The following is a 21,012-nucleotide window of genomic DNA, read 5'->3' as shown; positions in this document are numbered from 1 at the left end:
TCATTACGAAAGGAAGCGTGAGTTGTTATTCTCTTGATTTGCCAAGTGTAAAATCCGCGAATTTGTGCAAATCTATTTTGGTGAATAAAAAAAGTTTTGTATATATGTTGGTATGTATGCGAAAATCCTCATGGTTTAAGTTGATTGGTTTAATGAAATCTTTGTTACACTTCGGCATGACTAATCAAAATCAAGTTTTTAAACCCGGAATCTATTTTGGTATATTCTGTTGGAAAATCAAGCATCATCTATTATGTGCAAATACTTTCTATTGTTTTGATACTTGGTTTTTGAATAAGGTAACGAAATTTGCCAAATTTGTTTTCAATTTATATTCGTGCCTTAAACAGTTTCTGTGGTTGTACATGAAGTTTGAGTTCCATTTGACAAATTTTAACTCAACAATGGAGCTTCGACTACACTATGCCCCCGGTGAGCGAAGGTTTGCATTAAATGGAAAAGGAAGATTGACCATTATTCTTCTGCTTATAAAGGTAAGATGCTTGAAACTTTTGAAACACTTTTGTACTCCTTGGATAGTGACAAAGATCATGTTGATGATTTAATTTTTGTAAAACACTTAGATCGAAACGTGCTTGACTGTCCTATTTTATTTATAGATGATCTACCTGTTTTTATGGTTGATAAAAAGATTTTTTTTTTGATAATGCATGTGTGAGTGAATCTATAGACCGTCGATTAACGCATGATATGATTGTGCAACTCCGTGAACCGTGTGAACCTTTTCAAATACCTACTTGTGATGATTACGTTTACCATTTGATTTATTACTCGCGATTTATTCATGGTTTGTGGAAACAATTTGAGATGATTGAATGCCTTAAAACATGTCCATCTTTGTTTCGAATATTTGACGAGGCATTGGCGAGTAAATTAGCTTGTTTGCATGGTAATCTGAATCTGTCCATTCGCATGCATTATACTTGTTTTGTTATGCTTATGATTGGACTACAAGTTCTACTTTCAATGTGGCTGACTTATCTCGTTTTGATTTTTCAGATTCGAGGACGAATCTTTTTGAGGAAGGGGGAATGATACGAGTCACAAAGGCCTTAGATGCGTATACGAAGGAAAAAGAAAATTAAGATTCACTTTCTTGTTTTCAAGAAAATCAAGAAACCAAATCTTGGTCCAATTTTGCTGTTTTGAGCGATTTCAAGAATCAAGAAAATCAAGATTTCAAATCTTGGAAATCTTGGTCCAAGAAACCGAATCTTGCAACAAAGGCGCATTGGATCTCAGTTACGAGCATTAACAAGCCAATTTCGGGAGAGAACGGTTACAAGCCCAAGTTCTTGAAGCCAAGGCCCAATATGATGTTCCAATCCTAATCAAGAAATTTAAATTAAACCTAGTTGAAAATCAGGCCAAATTGTTAAAGTGGCCCAATTTGTTAAGTTTTAATTCTTTAAATACTTAGCTTTAATTTTTAGACTTTATGAATAAATTTCTATGTAAAAATTCAGTCCAAGAGGCCCATTTAAAGTCCTTGTCCGAATTTCTCCTTTAAAGTAAAAAAAAATTAGGTTTGTTTTTAGTTTTCCTATTAGGACTAGGAAAATAGTTAGAAGGCCTATATGTATGGCTTGACCAGCCACCCATATACACATAATACTTGAACAATACACTTGAAATCAGATTTTGATTGCTTGCAAATTCTCTTGAGTTTTTCTCCAAGAATTTTCTCTTGAGTTTTCTTTAGAAATAGTTTTAACAATCTTTTAGATTGTGGGAGCCATCTTCAGTCTTCTTTTTACCATTGTTCCTCATTGGAGGGGAGATTAGAGCTGTTTGAAAGGAGTTGTGAAATCTTTCTCGATTTCAAGGCTTCTTAGGACTTATCTTTATTTTTCTTACTGTTCAATCTTTTTTTAATTTTCTGCTTGTGTCGATTTCATTATCTAACTTGTTTAAACTCTTTTGTTGCGTCTCCAGCCCGTTTAACCTTCTAGAATCTGTTCGGCATCAACCTTGGACAACAAGAAACGTTTTGATTTCACAAAACCCCTCTTTCTTGCCGTCCAAACCCTAGATCTAATTCAATTTGATTTTGTGATTTGCTGAGTTTGATTTGTTTTTGTTTTGTGTTTACTTGACAGATTCGGTTGATTGGAGTCATTCTTGAAGCTTAATTTCGTGTTCTTGGTTTTCAAGATTCTCTATTAATAGGTGTTTCGGTTCTAGGTTGATTCTTTATTGTTTTGGGTGTTTTACTTCAGATCTTTTAATTCTAAGTTCGATCTTTCTGTTTCGTTTCAGATCCGATTGTCTAAAGTTTTCTTAAGAGTTTTCTCGTGACTTGGCAACTCGATCTTGGTCCGCGCGCAACTCTCTATCAAAGATAGCTTTGAACTTGCATTATAAGAACTTCAAACATTAGGAATGGAAGGTGTGAATTTCATATGAGTTGGAGATGAAATTGTCATGAAATCAACTTATGCATTAACTCTCGCTCCAGTAATGACTTTAAGGTTTTGTAACAATTACATTTTTTGAAATGGAAATAATCCTAAGAAAGGAAAAGAAAACTATGATAAGAAAAAGTGAAGGGTAAACTAAAAACTAAAAACGTATATTGAATTTTCACTTTTCATGTTTTGTTTCACCTTCACAAGAATTAGGCAATTATTTATCATTATTTTGCATGAGAAACAAAAAAAATAGAAAAATAGAAAATTTATTTTTCTAAAATTTTATATCTTTTTCTAATTTTTATTTGATTTTTATAATTATTCATTTCTTTCTTTTTTTTTCATAAATAAGAATGTGGCATTGATAATGCTTTTTTTTGTGCCTTGTATAGCTTGGTGATTGAGTCACATCATTATTCATGGTTGACTAATGATTGATTGGCAAACACACTAACTTGAGAAAAAATTAATTTCAATATTATTTTTGATAAAAGAAAAGTTTAAATATTAAGATAGAAACAAGTATAAATTAATGGGAAATTTTTAAAAACTTGAACCTTATTCTAATTTAAGTTGGAATAGTTAAATAAATAGTATAAAACAAATAAAAAATATTACAACCAACTTATTAAAAGAAATTATGAACTATGAATGATTATGGATGGGATAATTAGTTGAAATAGGATTATTAGTTGAGAAAAGATGCGAGGAAGAGAGAGAAAGGAAGGATGGATGGATGGATGGATAGAGAGAGAGAGAGAGTGCAAAAAAAGCTAAAACTAGGAAGAGAAGAAATCTTCACGCAAAAAGTACTCTCCCCCGCCCTTGATTTCTTCTTTTCTAAATCTATATTTTACTTCAAATAACATTCTTTGCTATTATTATTCCTGAAAAAAAAAAGTTTGATTCCTTTTCAAGTAGTTCGATCGTAGCCATCTAAATTCTGGCCCAAATGGTATTCATTAATATTTTTTTCAAATTTTATTGAAGAATTTGAAAAAAGGAAGATTTTTTTTTCGATTTTACCGTGAATCTGGAGATGGGGTCAAGCAAACGCGTGACTTCTTCTTCTCAACGAACGCACAGGTCGATAGAAGGCAAGTTTTTTTTCTTTTTTATTATTGTTATATTTTTTCTCCTCAAATTTTGATTTTGGTTATTGTTTTTTTCCTTTTCTTTTCGTTTTCATTGGATTTCTCTTCATATAATTTTATTTAAGAACTTGAATCATGTTGCATTTTTCCTAGATCTCATTTCGTTTATTAATTAGATATATTATGATATAATTATTGTAAAAACCAATCATTTATGTAATTGAGTCTTAAAAATTGGTCGGATGGTTCCTCAAAAGATCAAACTGAGCTGAATGTATAAGGATGATAAAAACAAATACCTTTTGGGTTTGAAGGTGCAAAAAGACAATTGTTGAATACTCTTTTCATGAAAGTTCAAATCTTATTCGTCTTACATTACATGATTACTTCTCCATTTTATGGTAAAGCTACATAATGGAACAATGAAATTGTTGGCCTTGTTTTTATAGATGTAATAATCTAAGTACAACTTGATTAGAGTTGGTGCTTGGAAATTGTTCTGCTTGGAATTTTTGTTGTCGTGTGGTACTTAGAAAACATTTTGTTGTGTCCAGGAAAATGGTGAAAATGTGCACTCATGTGTATACAATTTCTTTAGGGGTTGATTCTCCACCATTGTCTGGTAACTGAGGGTCGACAAAATCAAATAATGAACTATTTTCTTAATGCTTTGGCTTAGCCTTTTAGCTTCTGCACAACCGTGGCATATCTTAGCCTTTCTCTATAAGATTGGTTCATATTTCTTTTGCCTTTTGTTTGAAAGTATTCATGCTTATACTATTTATCTAAATATTATCTAACCAATTTTATGCCAATTCTGTTTTGGATAATTAAGCACCACTTTGAGTGCATTTAAAACATATTTTTTGTTCCAACCCTTTAATTCCTCCATCTACTCAAGCAATTGAAATAATAACTTATGAGCAGCGCTATCAGCTATTATCAATTAAGGTAATATAATATATTTTCTAAAAATAGGTTGGGTTATTAACGTGGAACCCCTTATTACTTCAGCAAGTAAAATGCTATCCCAAGCTTCTGCTTTTCCCATCCACATTTTCTTTAGGTAGGAGTCTTCATGATAGAAATAGGTTAATTAGTTTTCTTATTCTTGTTGAAATTTTGGAAATTTTAGAAAAAAGGGGAATGTTTAATTTTTACTACCAAACAGTGCAATATTGTCTTTTATTCAATTTATTTTGCACACGAGATTCTATTCTCAAAAAAATAGATAACTTACATACCTTTGTGCAGGAATGCTCATTCTTTTTTTTTTTTGGGGGGGGTCATATAATACCTATTTTATCCTTTGTAAATGAATTAGACGTGGATATAGCACTTGTATGCATGCATGCTCAATAATATTAGCTTTATGTGGATTTTTTGAATAAAGAGTGAATCTTGAGTCATGGAGTTCTTCAAGAACCATGGCTAATGGACTTGTTAAATTTTGCAGATCTTCGTAAGAGACATAGGCAAGAATTAGAAAATTTGACATTGACAACACGGCCTTTTAAAACATTAAGGCTTTTCATTCTGGCTATCTTTGAATATTTCAAGCAATCAATATTTTATCTTTTTGCAACGGGCGGTTGGCTTTTGCTTTTCAACACACTATTAGCAACTCTTGGAATTTTGCTTGTGACCATTGAAGGTCCTCATGAAAAGGTAATATTGTAGGTTATCAATGTATTACATCTGTCTTTCTCATTGTTTTCTTTTGATGTACAACATACATCTGTAAGTATTTGAGGTATTTTATTTGTTTAGAGTTAATTACTTTTTTGCACTATTTTCTCCATTGAATCATGCAATTAAAAGATGCAATTGGTACTATTAGTTTGTGTGTGGGTTGCGGTGGGGAGGGTAAGAGTGGGTGGGTTGTGCTACTTCTTATTGCCTCATGATTAAATTTACATTTGGACCTTTTTACTTTTCACGGTGACTATAATGAGCTTGTGCATATTTCGTTGAAATAATTTTTGATTCGTCCATACTTTTTTATGATAAGATTAATGGAAACAATAATTAACAGTTGCTGTCTTGATTTACATTTCTTACAGCATGTTGAGGAAGTTTCTCGGTATGTTCGGTTTGGATTATGGTGGATTGTACTTGGAGTTGCATCATCAATTGGTCTTGGTAAGAACATTGATTTCATGAATAACATTTATGGTATTTGAAGTATGCCAGATAAGTAAAGAATGATTAGGATGAATTGGCAATTTTTGGTTGTTGTTATACTATTTTGTGTATGAAAATAGGATCAAGTTACGGGACAGTGAATCGGAAAATCATCATTTAAGTGGGTGGATTTACCCTTGTTGGTTTAAGTGGGTGGATTTACCCTTGTTGGCATTATGTCCCTTCTTAGAGGAACTTATGGTGGAAAGGATAATTAAAGGCTCTTTAGAGGAAACCTTTAAAGCTCAAGCAAATTTTATACAAAACTTTTTTGCTTATTTCATTTTCATTTTTGGTGGTGTTTATGTAATAGGCATTAAATCATTTTAAAAGGAAAATAAATTACAAAATTATTTATAGGAAAGAAATTGATACCAAAACAACTTTAGATTTATAGACATTAGGTTAGGCCAAATTGTTTCTTTTTAGTCCCTAGATCATTGTTGTCAGTTATGCACTTGACTTGGCAGATTATTTATTGTTTGTCTTCTACTGACTTTACAAACAAATGCATCCTTGGCATTAGTCCCTTATTGGAGAGAAAGCTGTGGGCAAGCATTTTTGAGTTCTGAAATAATTTTCCATGTAACATCAACAGTGGTCGTGCCTTGCCATTGCACTAGGATTGACATGTTTGACGTTGAGATGCAATCATAAAACATGTTCATGTTGGGGAATTATTTTTCCATCCAATAGTGGGGATAGCCTTAAAATGTAGGTTGGGATCTCTTTTTATCCCTTTAATGAGAGACACATGAAACACATTATGGATCTTGTTGGTAGGCAGAAGGTCCAATTGATAGGCCACAAAACCTATTAGAGATTCAGATAGTAGTGGGATAGCGGTATAGCAATTACTATTTAGCAGTAGCGCCACCACCCTGCACCACTATTGAAGGAAAAACAGTTGTAAAACTGAATCATAAAATAGGAGGTGCAATAATCGGTATAATTGTGAGTATCAACAATATCAGTCTACTATTATTGCTAGTCTCATTTTTGGTTCAAACTATTAAGATATATTGTTTAACTAAAAAAATTACACCAAAAAAAAGAGCACCCAACAACCTTACAAGACGACCAACTTCATCCCAACACAATGAACCAAAGAAACGATAAACAATATATATAAAATGAAGTGAAGGGGAGAAGATCAGGGGTTGTTTGGAGTGAAGGGTGTAAGAGTATTGAGGAAGATAAGTAATTGCTAACTTTGCCACAAAATTGTAGATGAATAGTTGTATCTCAAAATCGATTCCCTAGAACTAACAAGAATTGCTTTCAAAGAGAAAGATTGGATGATGGAATCTCTTAGAAGATGAAGGAAGACAGAGACAAAAATGAGAGAAAATAGAGATAAGGAAAGTTAATAAATTAATTTAAAAATAGAAATTTATTGTGTTTATAAAAATAAAAAAAACTCTAATATGCACAGTTTTACGGTGGGAGTCTATTCCCACAATTTTGTGTCTCAAGTTCAAGAGGAAAATGGAAGGGGGAAAATAAAAATAAAAAAGAAATAAAAGAAAATGGAGAGGAGTTAAAGCTTTAGTTGTTTTAATGTTATGCATATTTATATCTATAAATACAAAAAGTAAAAAATATTTTTGAGGACTATTTAAATAATATAAAATTTTAAAATTTCATTTTATTTATTTTATATTTAACATTTATGTTAATAAACTTTTCATTAAAAAATCAAGTTGATTTTAAATTATAACTATAATATGAATAAATGATTTTAACCTATAGATAATATTTTCAAATATCATAAAACACCATGATAAAAATATCAAATAAGATAATAAAATATAACAAAATACTTTAAAAATCATGGAAACAAAGAGATTTTACTGTTATGTTATTAATTATTAACTTTTACAATAACTTATGTGAAAATGAAAAAAGAAATTTCAAAACGTGACGAGCTCCATGCCCACTGTGCATTAAGGATAAAATTTCAAAAACAAGATGTTAGAATCCCTATAATTAAGGATAGAAACCTTACCTTATTACTAGTAGTTCCCTTGTAAATAGAAACTAATCTCAGTTACTGATTCTTAGGAAATTAGGAATTGTTTCCTTTAAAATGATTATTCCTCTCTTTATAATCTGTAAACTAAAGCAGCAGAAATATAACAGAATACTTTTCCTCTAAGTTTTTTCATGGCATCAGAGCTTTAGGATTCATTCGATCCTATTTTTTTCTTTAATTTCCCTTCCTAAAAATTCTTTCGGTTTAGCCCTCCAATGGGTGATATCAATGAAAATTTCTCTGAAACTGAGACATCACAAATAACTCAGAATATCAATCAGGGAATCACTCAAGGTGAAATTAATTCCTCTCTTATAATCACCAATCATCGGCTAAATGGGAAGAACTTCCTGCAATGGTCTCAATTGGTTCTTATGGTGATTCGTGGTCGTGGTAAATTAGGGTACATCAATGGAGAAATTCCACGACCAACCATAGCTGATCCTACTTATGCCACTTGGGAACTCAACAATTCAATTGTAATTGCTTGGCTAATCAATTCGATGGAACGCCATATAAGTCGCACCTATCTTTTTTTCAAAACTGCAAAAGACATGTGGGATTCAGTCAAAGAAAACTACTCAGATCTTGGAAACGCCTCCCAAGTATTTGAGATCAAGCTTAAGTTAAAGGACATCCGACAAGGAACACTCGAGGTAACTCACTACTACAACAATCTGAAAATTTTGTGGCAAGAACTTGATATGTACTATGAGGTAGATTGGGGTGAATGCTTAGAACACAACAGGTTCATGACCCATCTCAACAATGAACGTCTTTATGAGTTTTTAGCAGGACTGAACCGTGAGTTAGATGAGGTCCGTGGCCGAATTCTGGGCAGATCACCTCTCCCAACGATCGGTGAAGCATTTGCAGAAGTTAGAAGAGAAGAAAAGCGTTGTCTTATCATGATGGGAGATTCAAAGGAACCTAAACCTATGACCCCGATTTCTAACCGTCTTACTGAATCCTCTGCTCTCATCTCTAAAGGTCCACAGCCACAAAAACAACGTGCTGGAAATGATTCTGGATCAACAAGACCATGGTGTAGTCACTGCAATCGTGTTGGTCATACAAAAGAAAAATGCTTCAAACTCCATGGCTATCTTGAAAAAAACAGAAGGATAATAAGACTGCCATGTTATCCTCCACTGCAGATGATGTTCTTGATGTTCGCTTAACCAAAACACAGCTTGAGACTCTCCATAAGATACTTGGTACTTTCATTACTCATGGATCTCTAGCCACTCAAGGTACTACCCTCAACATTGCTTTTGAATCTAATAATCAATCTCTTTGGATACTCGATTCGGGTGCTTCCGATCACATGACAAGTGACTCCACGTTGTTTCACACCTACACTCCTTGTCATAACAAATCCCGAATTTTTATAGCTGACGGTTCTTACTGACCTGTGGTTGGAATAGGAGAAGTACAAATGATAGAGTTTTTCTCTCGATAAAGTCCTACATGTCCCAAACTTGTCCTGTAATTTACTTTCAATTAGTAAACTTACTAAGGATGAAAAAGTTCTTGCTGAATTTTCTGCAATTGGTTGTGTGATACAGGAACAGAAATCGGGGAGGATCATTGGCACTGCTAAAGTTGATGATGGATGATGATGGACTATATATTTGGAATAAAAACAGTACACAAGGGGGATTTGCTCTATCCACTTCAAAAGAGGACACTATTATGTTATGGCACCGTAGGTTAGGACATCCAAACTTTGTGTATTTGAAAAAACATCTTCTGCTGTTATTTCGAAATAAAAGTATTAATTCCTTGAAGTGTGAAATTTGTCAATTATCTAAACATACTTGTGTGCCATACCCATTAAAACCACATATTCAGTCCCAACCTTTTTCGTTAATCCACAGTGACCTATGGGGAGCCAGCCGAGTAAAAAATATTACAGGGGCTAGATGATTTATAACATTCATTGATGATCATAATAGGATTTTTTGGGTCTATCTACTCAAAGAAAATCTGAAACACCCAAAGTATTCCAAAATTTTCACTCAATGGTTTGAACCCAATTCAACTCTACCATACATACCTTCCGTACTAACAATGGGAGAGAATACTTTAACTCTGTCTTAAGTCTATACCTTTCTGACCAAGGCATTATACACCAAAGCTCTTGTCCTGATACTCCTCAACAAAACGGGATCTCTGAGAGAAAAAATCGTCATCTCCTTGATGTGGCTTGAGCCATAATGTTCACCATGAATGTTCCAAAATACTTGTGGGGAGAAGCTGTCCTCACTGCCTGTTATCTCATAAATCGAATGCCATCAAAGATCTTCAATTTCCAAACGCCTCTAAATACTCTTTTAAAGGCCTTCCCTCTATTTCATGTTCCTAATCTTCCAGCCAAAATATTCGGCTGTAAAGCTTTTGTCCATAACCATCAACCAAATCAATCCAAACTTGATCCTCGAGCCCACACCTGCATCTTCATTGGATATTCCCCTACACAAAAAGGCTATAAGTGTTACTCACCAACATTGCGCCGAATGTTTGTCTCTCGGGATGTTACCTTCTTTGAAAATGAACCATACTTTGCAGCATTTCATCTTTAGGGGGAGATTTTTAATGAAGATAAGACCCTTAATACTCTCCTCATTATACCTCCTGATCCTACTACTACTATCACAAACAAACCTATCCCAGATTTAGTTGTTTCCCCTGTGCAGCAAGAATTTAACACTGTACTTCCCAATAACAATACCTCCACCGAAGTACAATAGCCACCTGATCAAGGAAAACAACAAATACAGGTTTACTCCCGACGGAATCGTTCTCCTGAAACTGATACAGCAGTGCCAATTACATCTCCAACCGAGGACTATTCTGAAACAGAAGTCCCACCTCCGTCACCATCCATCTATCTTCCAATTGCAGTTTGAAAGGGTACAAGGAGCTGCACTCAACATCCTATTTCTCGGTTTGTATCCTATGGAAATTTATCTAAGTCTTACAAAGCTTTTGTGACTAATGTTGATTTTGTAAAAACTCCAAAAAATATAGAAGAGACTCTTGAATCAGCTGAGTGGAGACAAGCCGTGATGGAAGAAATGAAGACCTTCAAAAACAATAAAACGTGGGAAGTCTCGGATCTACCTAAAGGGAAAAGAACCGTAGGGTGCAAATGGATTTTCACTACGAAATTTAAACCCGACGTCCGTATTGACCGGTACAGAGCTCGACTTGTGGCTAAAGGATTCACCCAAACTTATGGTCTCGACTACAACGAGACGTTTGCACCGTTGCCAAGCTAAACACCGTTCGGGTCCTGCTATCTCTTGTTGCCAACCTTGATTGGCACTTGACTCAATTGGATGTAAAAAATGCTTTTCTCAACAGGGAATTAAATGAGGAGGTGTACATGGATTTCCCACCCGGGTTTGAAGAAAACAAGGACCAAGTGTGTAAGTTGAAGAAGTCCTTGTATGGGCTAAAACAATCTCCACGAGCATGGTTCAGCCGATTTGAAAAAGCTATGACTAGCAGAAATTACATTCAAGGACAGGCAGACCACACCATGTTCTACAAGCACTCTGAAGAGGGTAAATGCTACATCCTTATCGTTTATGTCGACGATATAATATTAACAGGAAATGACTCGAGCAGAATTTTGAGATTGAAAGAATTTCTTGGTATAGAGTTAAGAACTTAAAGACTTGGGGAGTCTTAAATATTTTATTGGTATGGAGGTAGCAAGGTCGGAAAAAGGTATCTTCATTTCCCAAAGGAAATATGTTCTTGATTTACTGTCGGAAGTTGGTTTGATGGGCAGCAAACCAGCTGAAACTCCTATGGAGTTTAACCTTAAATTGGGAACTAATGAGGATGGAGAAGAAATCGACAGGGGGAGATATCAACTTCTAGTAGGATGGCTCATCTACCTATCTCATACCCGTCCAGACATAGCCTTCAGTGTGAGTGTTGTTAGTCAGTATATGCATGCCCTGAGTGAGAAGCACCTGGAAGCTACATATAGAATACTAAGATATCTAAAAGGAACTCCTGGTAAAGGCCTGTACTTCAAGAAGACTGTCAACCGAAGCGTGGAAGTCTACACTGATGCAAACTGGGCAGGTTCTGTTAATGACAGACGCTCTACAAGCGGTTATTGTAGTTATGTTTGGGGTAGTCTCGTGACGAGGAGCAAAAAATAGTTTGTGGTAGCACGCAGCAGTGCAGAGGCAGAGTATCGAGCACTATCTCATGGTATATGCGAAAGAGTTTGGATACAAAGACTTATGGGAGAACTAAAAGTGTCTTATACCAGACCTATGAAGATGTACTGTGACAACCAGGCTGCTGTCAGCATAGCACATTATCCTGTGCATCATGATCGGACCAAACATGTGGAAATAGATCGTCACTTTATAAAAGAAAAAATACACTCAGGAGAAGTATGCATCACCTACCTACCTACTAGACAACAAGTTGTAGACATGTTAACTAAAAGTTTGAACAGAAACATGTTTGAAGAACTTATTGGAAAGCTGGGTTTGATTAACATCTACACTCCAGCTTGAGGGGGAGTGTTAGAATTCCTATAATTAAGGATAGAAACCTTACCTTATTACTAGTAGTTCCCTTGTAAATAGAAACTAATCTCAGTTACCGATTCTTAGGAAATTAGGAATTGTTTCCTTTAAAATGATTATTCCTCTCTTTATAATCTGTAAACTAAAGCTGTAGAAATATAATAGAATATTTTTCCTCTGAGTTTTTTCACAAGATGACCATCCTAGATAATCCAGATTATACCTTCCTTGACCTTGTCCCAAATGTGCATTAAGGATCTCCATAAGTAAAATGGATTACTATGTCGAATATTATCAGGTATCAAACTTATGACATTATATTTGTTCCTTTGAATTTTGACCCAAAACGCATCTATATTAGCAATCAGATTAAAGCCAATCTTCATAAGGAACAACTTATTTTGGACTTGCAAGCTTCTTAACCCCAAACCACCATTGTTTTTGGCTTTACAACAGACATTCCAACTTACTTTTGATGGCTTGCGATTAGAAGTAGAAGACCCCCACAAAAAAGCCTATTGACCATTGTCGGATAAGAGATCTTCCTGCCCATTAGCTTCACTATAGCCGTTCTATCCATAAGTTTGCAATGAATTGGTGAAACTCTATCTGAAAAAATGACAGAAGGAATACCATCGAGCATTTCTTTCTTAGCATCTCCCTCGAGAAGATCTATATCCTCATCAGTTTGAAACCTCTCCCCTTCAAATGAAGATCCCAAAATTTTATCCTTCCATGGTGCCTCTGCGGTTTATTCGAAGCCATCTTGATTCCCTTATCGTTCGCAATCGGGTCAACAGGGTTCAGAGACTCCTCCGGCCCCCTTCTTACCTTTTTTGTGGCCCTTCCGGTAGGACCATCCACTGCTGCCAAACCTCCTCCTTCAGAGTTAATGTTTTTAAATTCAGCATAATTATTGACCTTTTAATCCTTTTAAAACTATCTAGTTTTTATTCCTAATCGCTTTACCACAAATAAAGTATGTTTCTTTCTCATATTGTCTTCTTTCTCTCTATTTATTCTTTTAGTATTTCCTCTCCATATATGTTATGTCGTGGATCAAATCTTTATCCTTCCATCTTTAAACAGTGAAAATATTGTCATGAATTCCATTTTAGATTTGCATGTTATATTTAATTTGAGTGATGATGATATTTTATCAATGAATTTCGAGGGATTTTATGGAAAAGAGCTTTTTGGTCTATTTTGTTAAAAAAACCAAGTGTTAGCTCTAAAGAAAACATTATGAAACAGAATTACAGAATTACAGAATTACAAGATAAAAGCCACATAACATATTACGAAAATATTACAAGATGATTTTGTGGAAAATATTATGAAATTCTAGTGCGAATCAATAAACTTCTTGAGAATTCTAGATTTTTCACAGGTTATAAGTTCTCTTCATGGAATTTTGTGCTTGCAATAAGTGATACTGAATTACAGTTTACATCTCATCTCTCTTGGCTAGGGCCACGCGGAAAGTCATCTTGTAGTAATATTCAACCTAAGGAATCTAGTTGATCCAACTTCCTAGATTATCTCTTTTGAAACAATGAAGACACATTTCAATCGTGTTATTGATAGCTTCCTTCTAGCCATCTATTTGTGGGTGATAGGCAAAAGAGAAATAAGTTGAGTATCACCAAATTTGTACTATTCCTTCCAAAAAAATACTAGGGAAATGGCGTCTTTATTACAAACAATTTATTAAGGCAAGGCATGTAAAAGAAAATTTTTCCTCAAAGAAAATGTGAGCAGCAGTAACAATACAATATGGATGGGCCACATGAATAAAATGTGCAAATTTGGAAAATATGTCAACGACATATAGCATACTTAATTTCGATCAGCCATCAATGAAATCTTTTGAGATGTTCCAAATGAGGGTAGGAACTTGTAGTGGATATAAAAGCAATTGGATGTAAATGCTCTACTTCGTTCATTTTTCAATTGAAGCAAGATGCCACTAAAGTTTGAATATCTGTCTTTATGCCATTTCAGCAAAAGTCTTGACAAAATCATTGGAGAGTTGTTTGCACCCCTTTGTTTGTGTTGCCATAAAATGTGGACATTATAGTAGTAATAAAAGAAAATGGGTGAGGATATATATTCCCGTTTTTACATAATCAGCCTTCTCTAATGGCCCAATGCGTGTCGAAAGCCTTTTGCTCAATTCTAGTAACTATTCGAGTTGTTTGTCTCCTCCTAAAATAATGGAATTGAAGTATTTGATACAACATATGGTTCTTCTTCATCTCTACAAGGTAAGGCATTAGCCACATTGTTGAGTTTTCCTACCTTGTATTCAATTTTGAAATCAAGTCCCATAAACTAGCTAAGCCAATGTTGTTGTGGGGAAGTAGTCAATTGTTGCTCCATCGAGTATTTGAAACTAGTGATTTGCCTCGTATAAGGTGAGTATCTCTTGAAACTCCACCAGTGAAAATATTATGCCCCAAGTATTCCATTAGTTTAGCTCCAAATGTACATAGTCCTTTTCAAGAATAAGTGATGAGCACAAAAGAGTTCCAAGATTTTCATAATGTGCTAAATGTGTTCCCTCCCAAGACTTTCTATATATAAAAATGTCATAAAATAAAACGAGAACAAATTATATAGATAAGGTTGTTGATATGAGGGTAGTCCACACAAGTCCCAAAAGTCTCAATATGATTCGAAATTGTTTCAAGCTTTAAAAGACTCAATTTGAATTGGGGTGCTCTAGAATGAACTCTAGGTTTGGGCAGCAAGCAAGAAGCTTAGAACTTGCAATATTGAACAGAGAAGATGATTAATCGAATGATAATGAACGAATGAAATAAAAACAAGTAAATAAAAAAAATGAAAATTAAAGGTGGAAGATGGAATAGATAAACCGATGGAGATGATTAGAATGGCAAGTGTTCGATTGACCCTTTGAGAAATATTTCCCAACAAACTCAACCAATGGTTGTAACAGACCCTCCATGAACAAGCTCTTGGCAACCCGAAGTTTGAAGAACTTACTCAAAAATTTTGAATAAGATTAAGTACAAAGAATTTTCTGAATAAAAACAGGAATTGAGTCTTGCAAAATAAAATACTTCAAAGATTACTTTTATTAATTAGATAATCAAGGTCTTACATAATGAATAATGATAGTGCATTTACATAGGCTACAAATTGAATTAAAAACAAACTCGTCATTTAATTAAACTTCTAATTGGCTAAACAAGAAGTATTTCTAGTTGAATTGAATCTTCTTGACAACTAAAAAATATAAAACTTTTAAACAACTTAAAATACTTAAAAATATCCTAAAAGGACTAAATAAATACAAAAAATATAAAACTTTATAAATACAATATGGGGGCTTATATATAGACTTGTCCATGGGCCGGGCCCGGAAAAAATATTCGGCCCGGCCCCGGCCCGGCCCGAAATATTGGCCTGAAATTTTGCCCAGGCCTTGCCCGGAAAAAATATCATAAGCCCGAGCCCAGCCCGGCCCGGCCCATTTTTAAAATAAACATTAAAAAATTATTTAAAAATAAAAAAATTATTTTAAAAGTATTTTAAAATTTAAAATTTAAAAATAAAAATAAAAAATATATATTTATTATATTCGGGCCGTGCCGGGCCCGGGCCAAAAAAGTGGTGCCCGAGGCCCGGCCCGTTTTTTTGCCCAAGCCCATATTTCGGGCCTATATTTTTACCCGAACCCTCCCATATTTCGGGCGGGTTGTCGGGCCGGGCCGGGCCGCCCGGCCCATGGACAGGTCTACTTATATATAATCAAAGTTCATTCTTAAAATTGAACCTTATATGATTTAAACACAAATGAGGCTAAAAACTCATAATTCTCGTAATAATCTTGTCCAAAATTTTTTGCTCGTATAATGTTCATTAAATCAGACATAACTTAAGTTCCCAAACTCAAAATTAGGTTATTTAAAGTGTGTTTTGAAGATAGGTATAGTGCTTCCAGTCATCTCAACCCAAAAATATATCACAAGTCAAATAATTTTTTTGACTTGAAAATTGATAATTTTAATTAATAGGATTTAATAAATTTAACACCATCTGTACATGCATCGTTGTAGTAGTTTCATAGGTGCTTGGAAGGCTAAAAGTGCCTTGGTCAATCCAAATGGCTTCACCATGAAATTAAAGTGGCCTTAGTGAGTGCCAATTCTTTTTTTTTTTTTTTTATTTTATTCAATTTGATGGTAACTTGATTTAAGGTCGAATTTCGTGAAGAACTGGGCTCAATGTAGTTCATCTAGTAGATTTTCTACTATCAAAATTGGAAAATTATCTTTCATAGCTGGGGCATTCAATTTTTGTGGTGTATGCAGAATCTCTTTGTGCCATCTTGTTTTTTATCAATAGGACTAGTTAAGAGAATGGAGATGTATTAGGTTAGATAATCCCTTGACTCAACATTTTGATTGAGTGTTTTTCAGTTTCATAATTTTTCAAATATGGATATCGATAAAGGTGAACCATGATAGGGCCTGATCTTGGAAGCATATGTATCTTGTGGTCACATGCCCAAATTAGGAAGTCCAATGGGATCTTGGAATAAGTCTAAAATTCTAGCAACATAGTCTTCTAATCCATGAGTTGTATTTGTGGCAACTAATATTTGACCTAAATGTTCAATCCATTGTAACCTTAAAACTACACCAAACCCATCAACTGAAATGACAAAAAAAAAAAAAAACTCAATAATAAAAATGTGCTTTGCCACTTTGATGTTTACCGAATTACAAACACCTAAGCCATGTATTTCTGCACCATTTCCATTTAATTTCCATATCAGCTATTTTGCTGATGAGAACTAATTTCTTAGCTGGTTATTCACTTAGAAAATTATAGGTGCTGTCTAGATTAACTAGAATTTTGAGAGGGTAATCAACTTGTGCCGATAATTGCATGTTTTATGAATATTGAACTCCAGCGATCGTAAGAAGTGAGATTTCTAGGGCTTTACCGGAGTTTGTATTTTGTTCATTTGGATGACAAGCTTCTACTTCTAACCAAGAACGTCTTTTACATTGATGCCTCGAAGTGTGGGATTTTGGTCCACATTGAAGTATAACCCCTTGGTATTGTATACGCTTGATATCGAGGCTGATTTTTCTCTTGCTAATTTTTTTTTTCTTTTTTGGTGAAATTCTCTAGCAAAATTTTTAGTTTTCATTGCAAGTATGGATAGTGTGAAGAAGGCCTTTGATGATGTCTAAGTCTTGATTGGCTATGGTTTCTCCTTAGATCGAGCCAAACCCTATTTTCTTCTAAATGCATGGACTAAAATCATGGCTGTGATTAGATTTTGGGGCGCTGAAGTTCCACTTCCACTCTTAATTCATCTGATAGGCCTGTAGAAAAAATGTCAACCTGCTAATCTGGTCAGATTGAAGTGGATCAAGATACTAGTGCTTGGAATTAGCTCAAGTAATCATAAATGGTTGGTTTTGAAAAGGTTTAAGAGTTCACCAAATGGTTTCTCCTCAATGGTGGACCAAACCTCAAACGGCAGAATTCTTTGAACCACACTCAAGGTAGGTTTGGTTGTTCTTGTTCAAACTTGTAGAACCATATTTGGGCCTTTTTTTCATGTTGAACACTGCTACTGGAACCTTATTAATAAGCCCAATGGATCCTTAGTACCATCATAGGTGGGAAAATCAAGTTTGGTTCACTTGAGAACGAAGGAGGTTGTTTGAACACCAGTAGGACCGTCTTCACAGGGACAATGGTGCTGACTGCTTCATAACCTTGTGGTCACACCCTGGAGCTATTGCTACTTAGAAGTAGAATTTTTTAGATTTGATTGGATAACTCTTCTAGACAAACTCTTCTAGAGGTTAGGTCAAATCTTATCTTTTTAATCCCTTGATACTTGTTTCCAGTTATGCCCTTAATTTTTGCAGATCTTGCCTTCTTAATTCCTTGATCCTTGCTGCCAGTTATGCCCTTGATCTTGGCTGATCTTTTGTTGTTTGTCTTCTATTGTAGCCTTTACAATGTGCATCCTAACATATACCAGTTGATCTGTAGGTTGTTTAAACCCTTCCTACTAAACAATGGTTGACATACCAGATGTCAAATGATCATTGTAGAAATAGTCAATTATTTCATCTTTGAAACATGTATCTTATCTTTTAGATGTATTTCTTTCTAGTTCTTCTTGTTTTCTAATTTTTAAAGTTGCTGGGTTGTGTTGATCGTTATATCTCTAATCTAAATTGGGATATAGGAAGAACTTCAATGAGTATTTCAAGAATTGTTGTGCATGGAATACTCTTTCTTTTTTCAAAATTTTAAGGTGGTGAAAGAGAGGATATCCCTTTGTCTGGTTTCTGCTATTTACTCTTTTGTGCCAAAGAAAATTTCTAGAATCCGATCTGATTACACTTTAATACTGTTTTGTTATTTTTTCTTTCTATGTTTTGGGTCACCAGAAGAAATGTTCCTTTTAACTTTTCTACTCCACATTTGGTATACCAGGATCTGGTTTGCACACTTTTGTTCTTTATTTGGGTCCTCATATTGCCTTCTTTACAATAAAAGCTATGCAATGTGGACGAATAGACCTGAAAAGTGCTCCTTATGATACGATACAATTGAAGAGCGGTCCTTCATGGCTGGACAAATCTTGCGGAGAGTTTGGGCCCCCATTGTTTTCATCATCACAGGGGTCAAGGGTTCCCATCAGCAGCATATTACCACAGGTGCAAATGGAAGCTATCTTATGGGGTCTTGGGACTGCACTTGGGGAGCTTCCTCCTTACTTCATCTCAAGGGCAGGTAGGAGCATTGTCTTTATATATTTTGTTGCCATAACAATATTTGCTAGAAGAAATTATGTTTAGTAGGCTGCAAGGGCATTTCTTGAAGAGCTGGCCCTAACCCTTTTATCATTGCTCCCATATGTTCCTTGACCCCCTATGTTCCAAGATATTATGAAGCTTATTGTTTTTATTTAACACTTTATGAAAAATGGATTTCTTGTTTAAAGTTTTGTTTTGATTCGTAACTTCAAATATTTAAATGTTGTTTCTTGATCAAATTGGCCTAAGATTGCAATGTAGTTGCCATTTTTAGCGTTTGTCTCTGCTTTGAAAGGTGAGTATGATGTTGAAATTCTTTGATTTTCTTTGTTTAAATGTTTGTTATCTTCTAAAGATTGTTATTTCCAATTAGATTTTCTACTAGTCTGTACTGTTAAATTATCCGTCTTGCATTATGGTGTATACAGCTAGTCTATCAGGCGGCAAATTTAATGCTATGGAAGAATTGGATGCTTCCTCAAGTAAGGATAATGGAGTCATAGCTACCCGCCTGAACCAGATCAAACGTTGGTTGTTATCCCATTCCCAACACATGAACTTCTTCACCATTTTAGTGCTTGCCTCGGTTAGTTATAATTCACTCTTTTCATTTCACAGCCCAATTTTTGAACAAAGCAAAATATTGATGCTTCTTTTAACGTTTTGTTTTAAGTGCATCTTAGTTTGTCTATGTTATCCCTGTGTTTTCTTTTTTTGCATGTGCAAACCTATACCTCCGCGGTCATGCCCACACTTTTGGAATGTTTACTAAGATTTATATATTAAGAACCGAATAAACTATTAAAACCAAATAAATCAAATTATATTGTCAAAACGTAATTAATCGGTCGGTTTTTGAATTTCTATCTCTATTTTTTTGTCATTTGTCTTTTTAAGATTTATTACTCAAAAAATAGAAGTATACTATTTTAATTGATAAATTATAAAATTATAAGATTTATCAATTATACAAATATTGATTGAATTATTTTATTGTTTCATTATTTTTTTATTTATAAAATAAATATTATACAAATAATATCAAACTTAATTTGTTTATCATTTGAAGAATAATATAAGTAGAGATTATACTAGTTATCTCCAAATTTCTGTTGAAGTACTATATATCGTTCTTAACTAGTGTACCAGAAAATAGAAACTACATAGATAAAAGCAAAGGATTACACTTGTTTTTGGTGAACAAAGTAAACCTTAATTTTTAAAGTCTCTATAATCGTTAAGCTAATTAATCATGTGTTAATAGATAGAAGAAATGGGAGAAAATGTGTGTTATATTTTAACTGGGGACATGTTTACATAGTATAAAAGACGAAAGAAATAAAAGAAATCAAATTAGTTCCTATCCTAGAATTAAGGTTTATATCATGCCAACTATCTTCGCCTAAGAATCTATAGCACTGCCTCTCAAACTGACGCATAAATGTTTATATACCTAGCTTGTTACATAGGTGATTCTCATTTTGTGTCTGTGAATAAATCAACAAGTTGACCCCTTATTTCACATATCCAGTGAAGATTGTGTTGTCTAAAATTCTCATGAATGAAGTGAAAATCAACCTCAATAGGTTTGATTGTTTCGTGATAGACATGATTTGAGGCGATGTAAAGAGTAATTTGATTATTGCATCAAAGTTTTACTAGTTTATGAATGTTCCGACCTTTGTTACAAGTACTCAAGAGTTTGGGGTGTCATACTCGTATTGACACAGTTGAGAGAGCGCGTTTTGCTGACAAAGAGAGAGCGCTCTTATTGAGATGGAGACAAAAGAGAAGAAGAAAAACGAACAATGTAGAGACAAAGTTTAAAAAAAAAATTATAAAAGAAAGAAATTAATGCTTTAAGCATTTTTAGCCCTTTTGGGA

At 34.2% G+C, this 21,012-nt stretch overlaps 1 protein-coding gene across 3 annotated transcripts in view; it reads left to right on the top strand.

The window, feature by feature from the left end:
• Positions 1-3,131: 3,131 nt before the first annotated feature.
• The window catches only part of LOC107887067 (vacuole membrane protein KMS1), a 33,787-nt gene continuing 15,906 nt past the window's right edge, over positions 3,132-21,012 (top strand). Inside the window, exons 1-5 of one of the 3 annotated variants that reach the window (XM_041102457.1) lie at positions 3,132-3,529; positions 4,983-5,194; positions 5,590-5,668; positions 18,806-19,105; positions 19,557-19,714. In XM_041102457.1, coding sequence (XP_040958391.1) covers positions 3,472-3,529; positions 4,983-5,194; positions 5,590-5,668; positions 18,806-19,105; positions 19,557-19,714 — 807 coding nt within the window. In that variant the 5' untranslated portion in view covers positions 3,132-3,471. Of the gene's footprint in view, positions 3,530-4,982; positions 5,195-5,587; positions 5,669-7,594; positions 8,999-9,313; positions 9,458-18,805; positions 19,106-19,556; positions 19,715-21,012 lie in introns of those variants that run through there. The other 2 variants (XM_041102458.1, XM_041102459.1) reach the window with 2 other exon arrangements.

The sequence above is a fragment of the Gossypium hirsutum genome, chromosome D10 (genome assembly GCF_007990345.1).
Source record: "Gossypium hirsutum isolate 1008001.06 chromosome D10, Gossypium_hirsutum_v2.1, whole genome shotgun sequence".
NCBI classification, from domain to species: Eukaryota; Viridiplantae; Streptophyta; class Magnoliopsida; order Malvales; family Malvaceae; genus Gossypium; species Gossypium hirsutum.
Note: the sequence above shows the minus strand (reverse complement) of the source record. Positions and strands in the feature narration are given on the sequence as shown.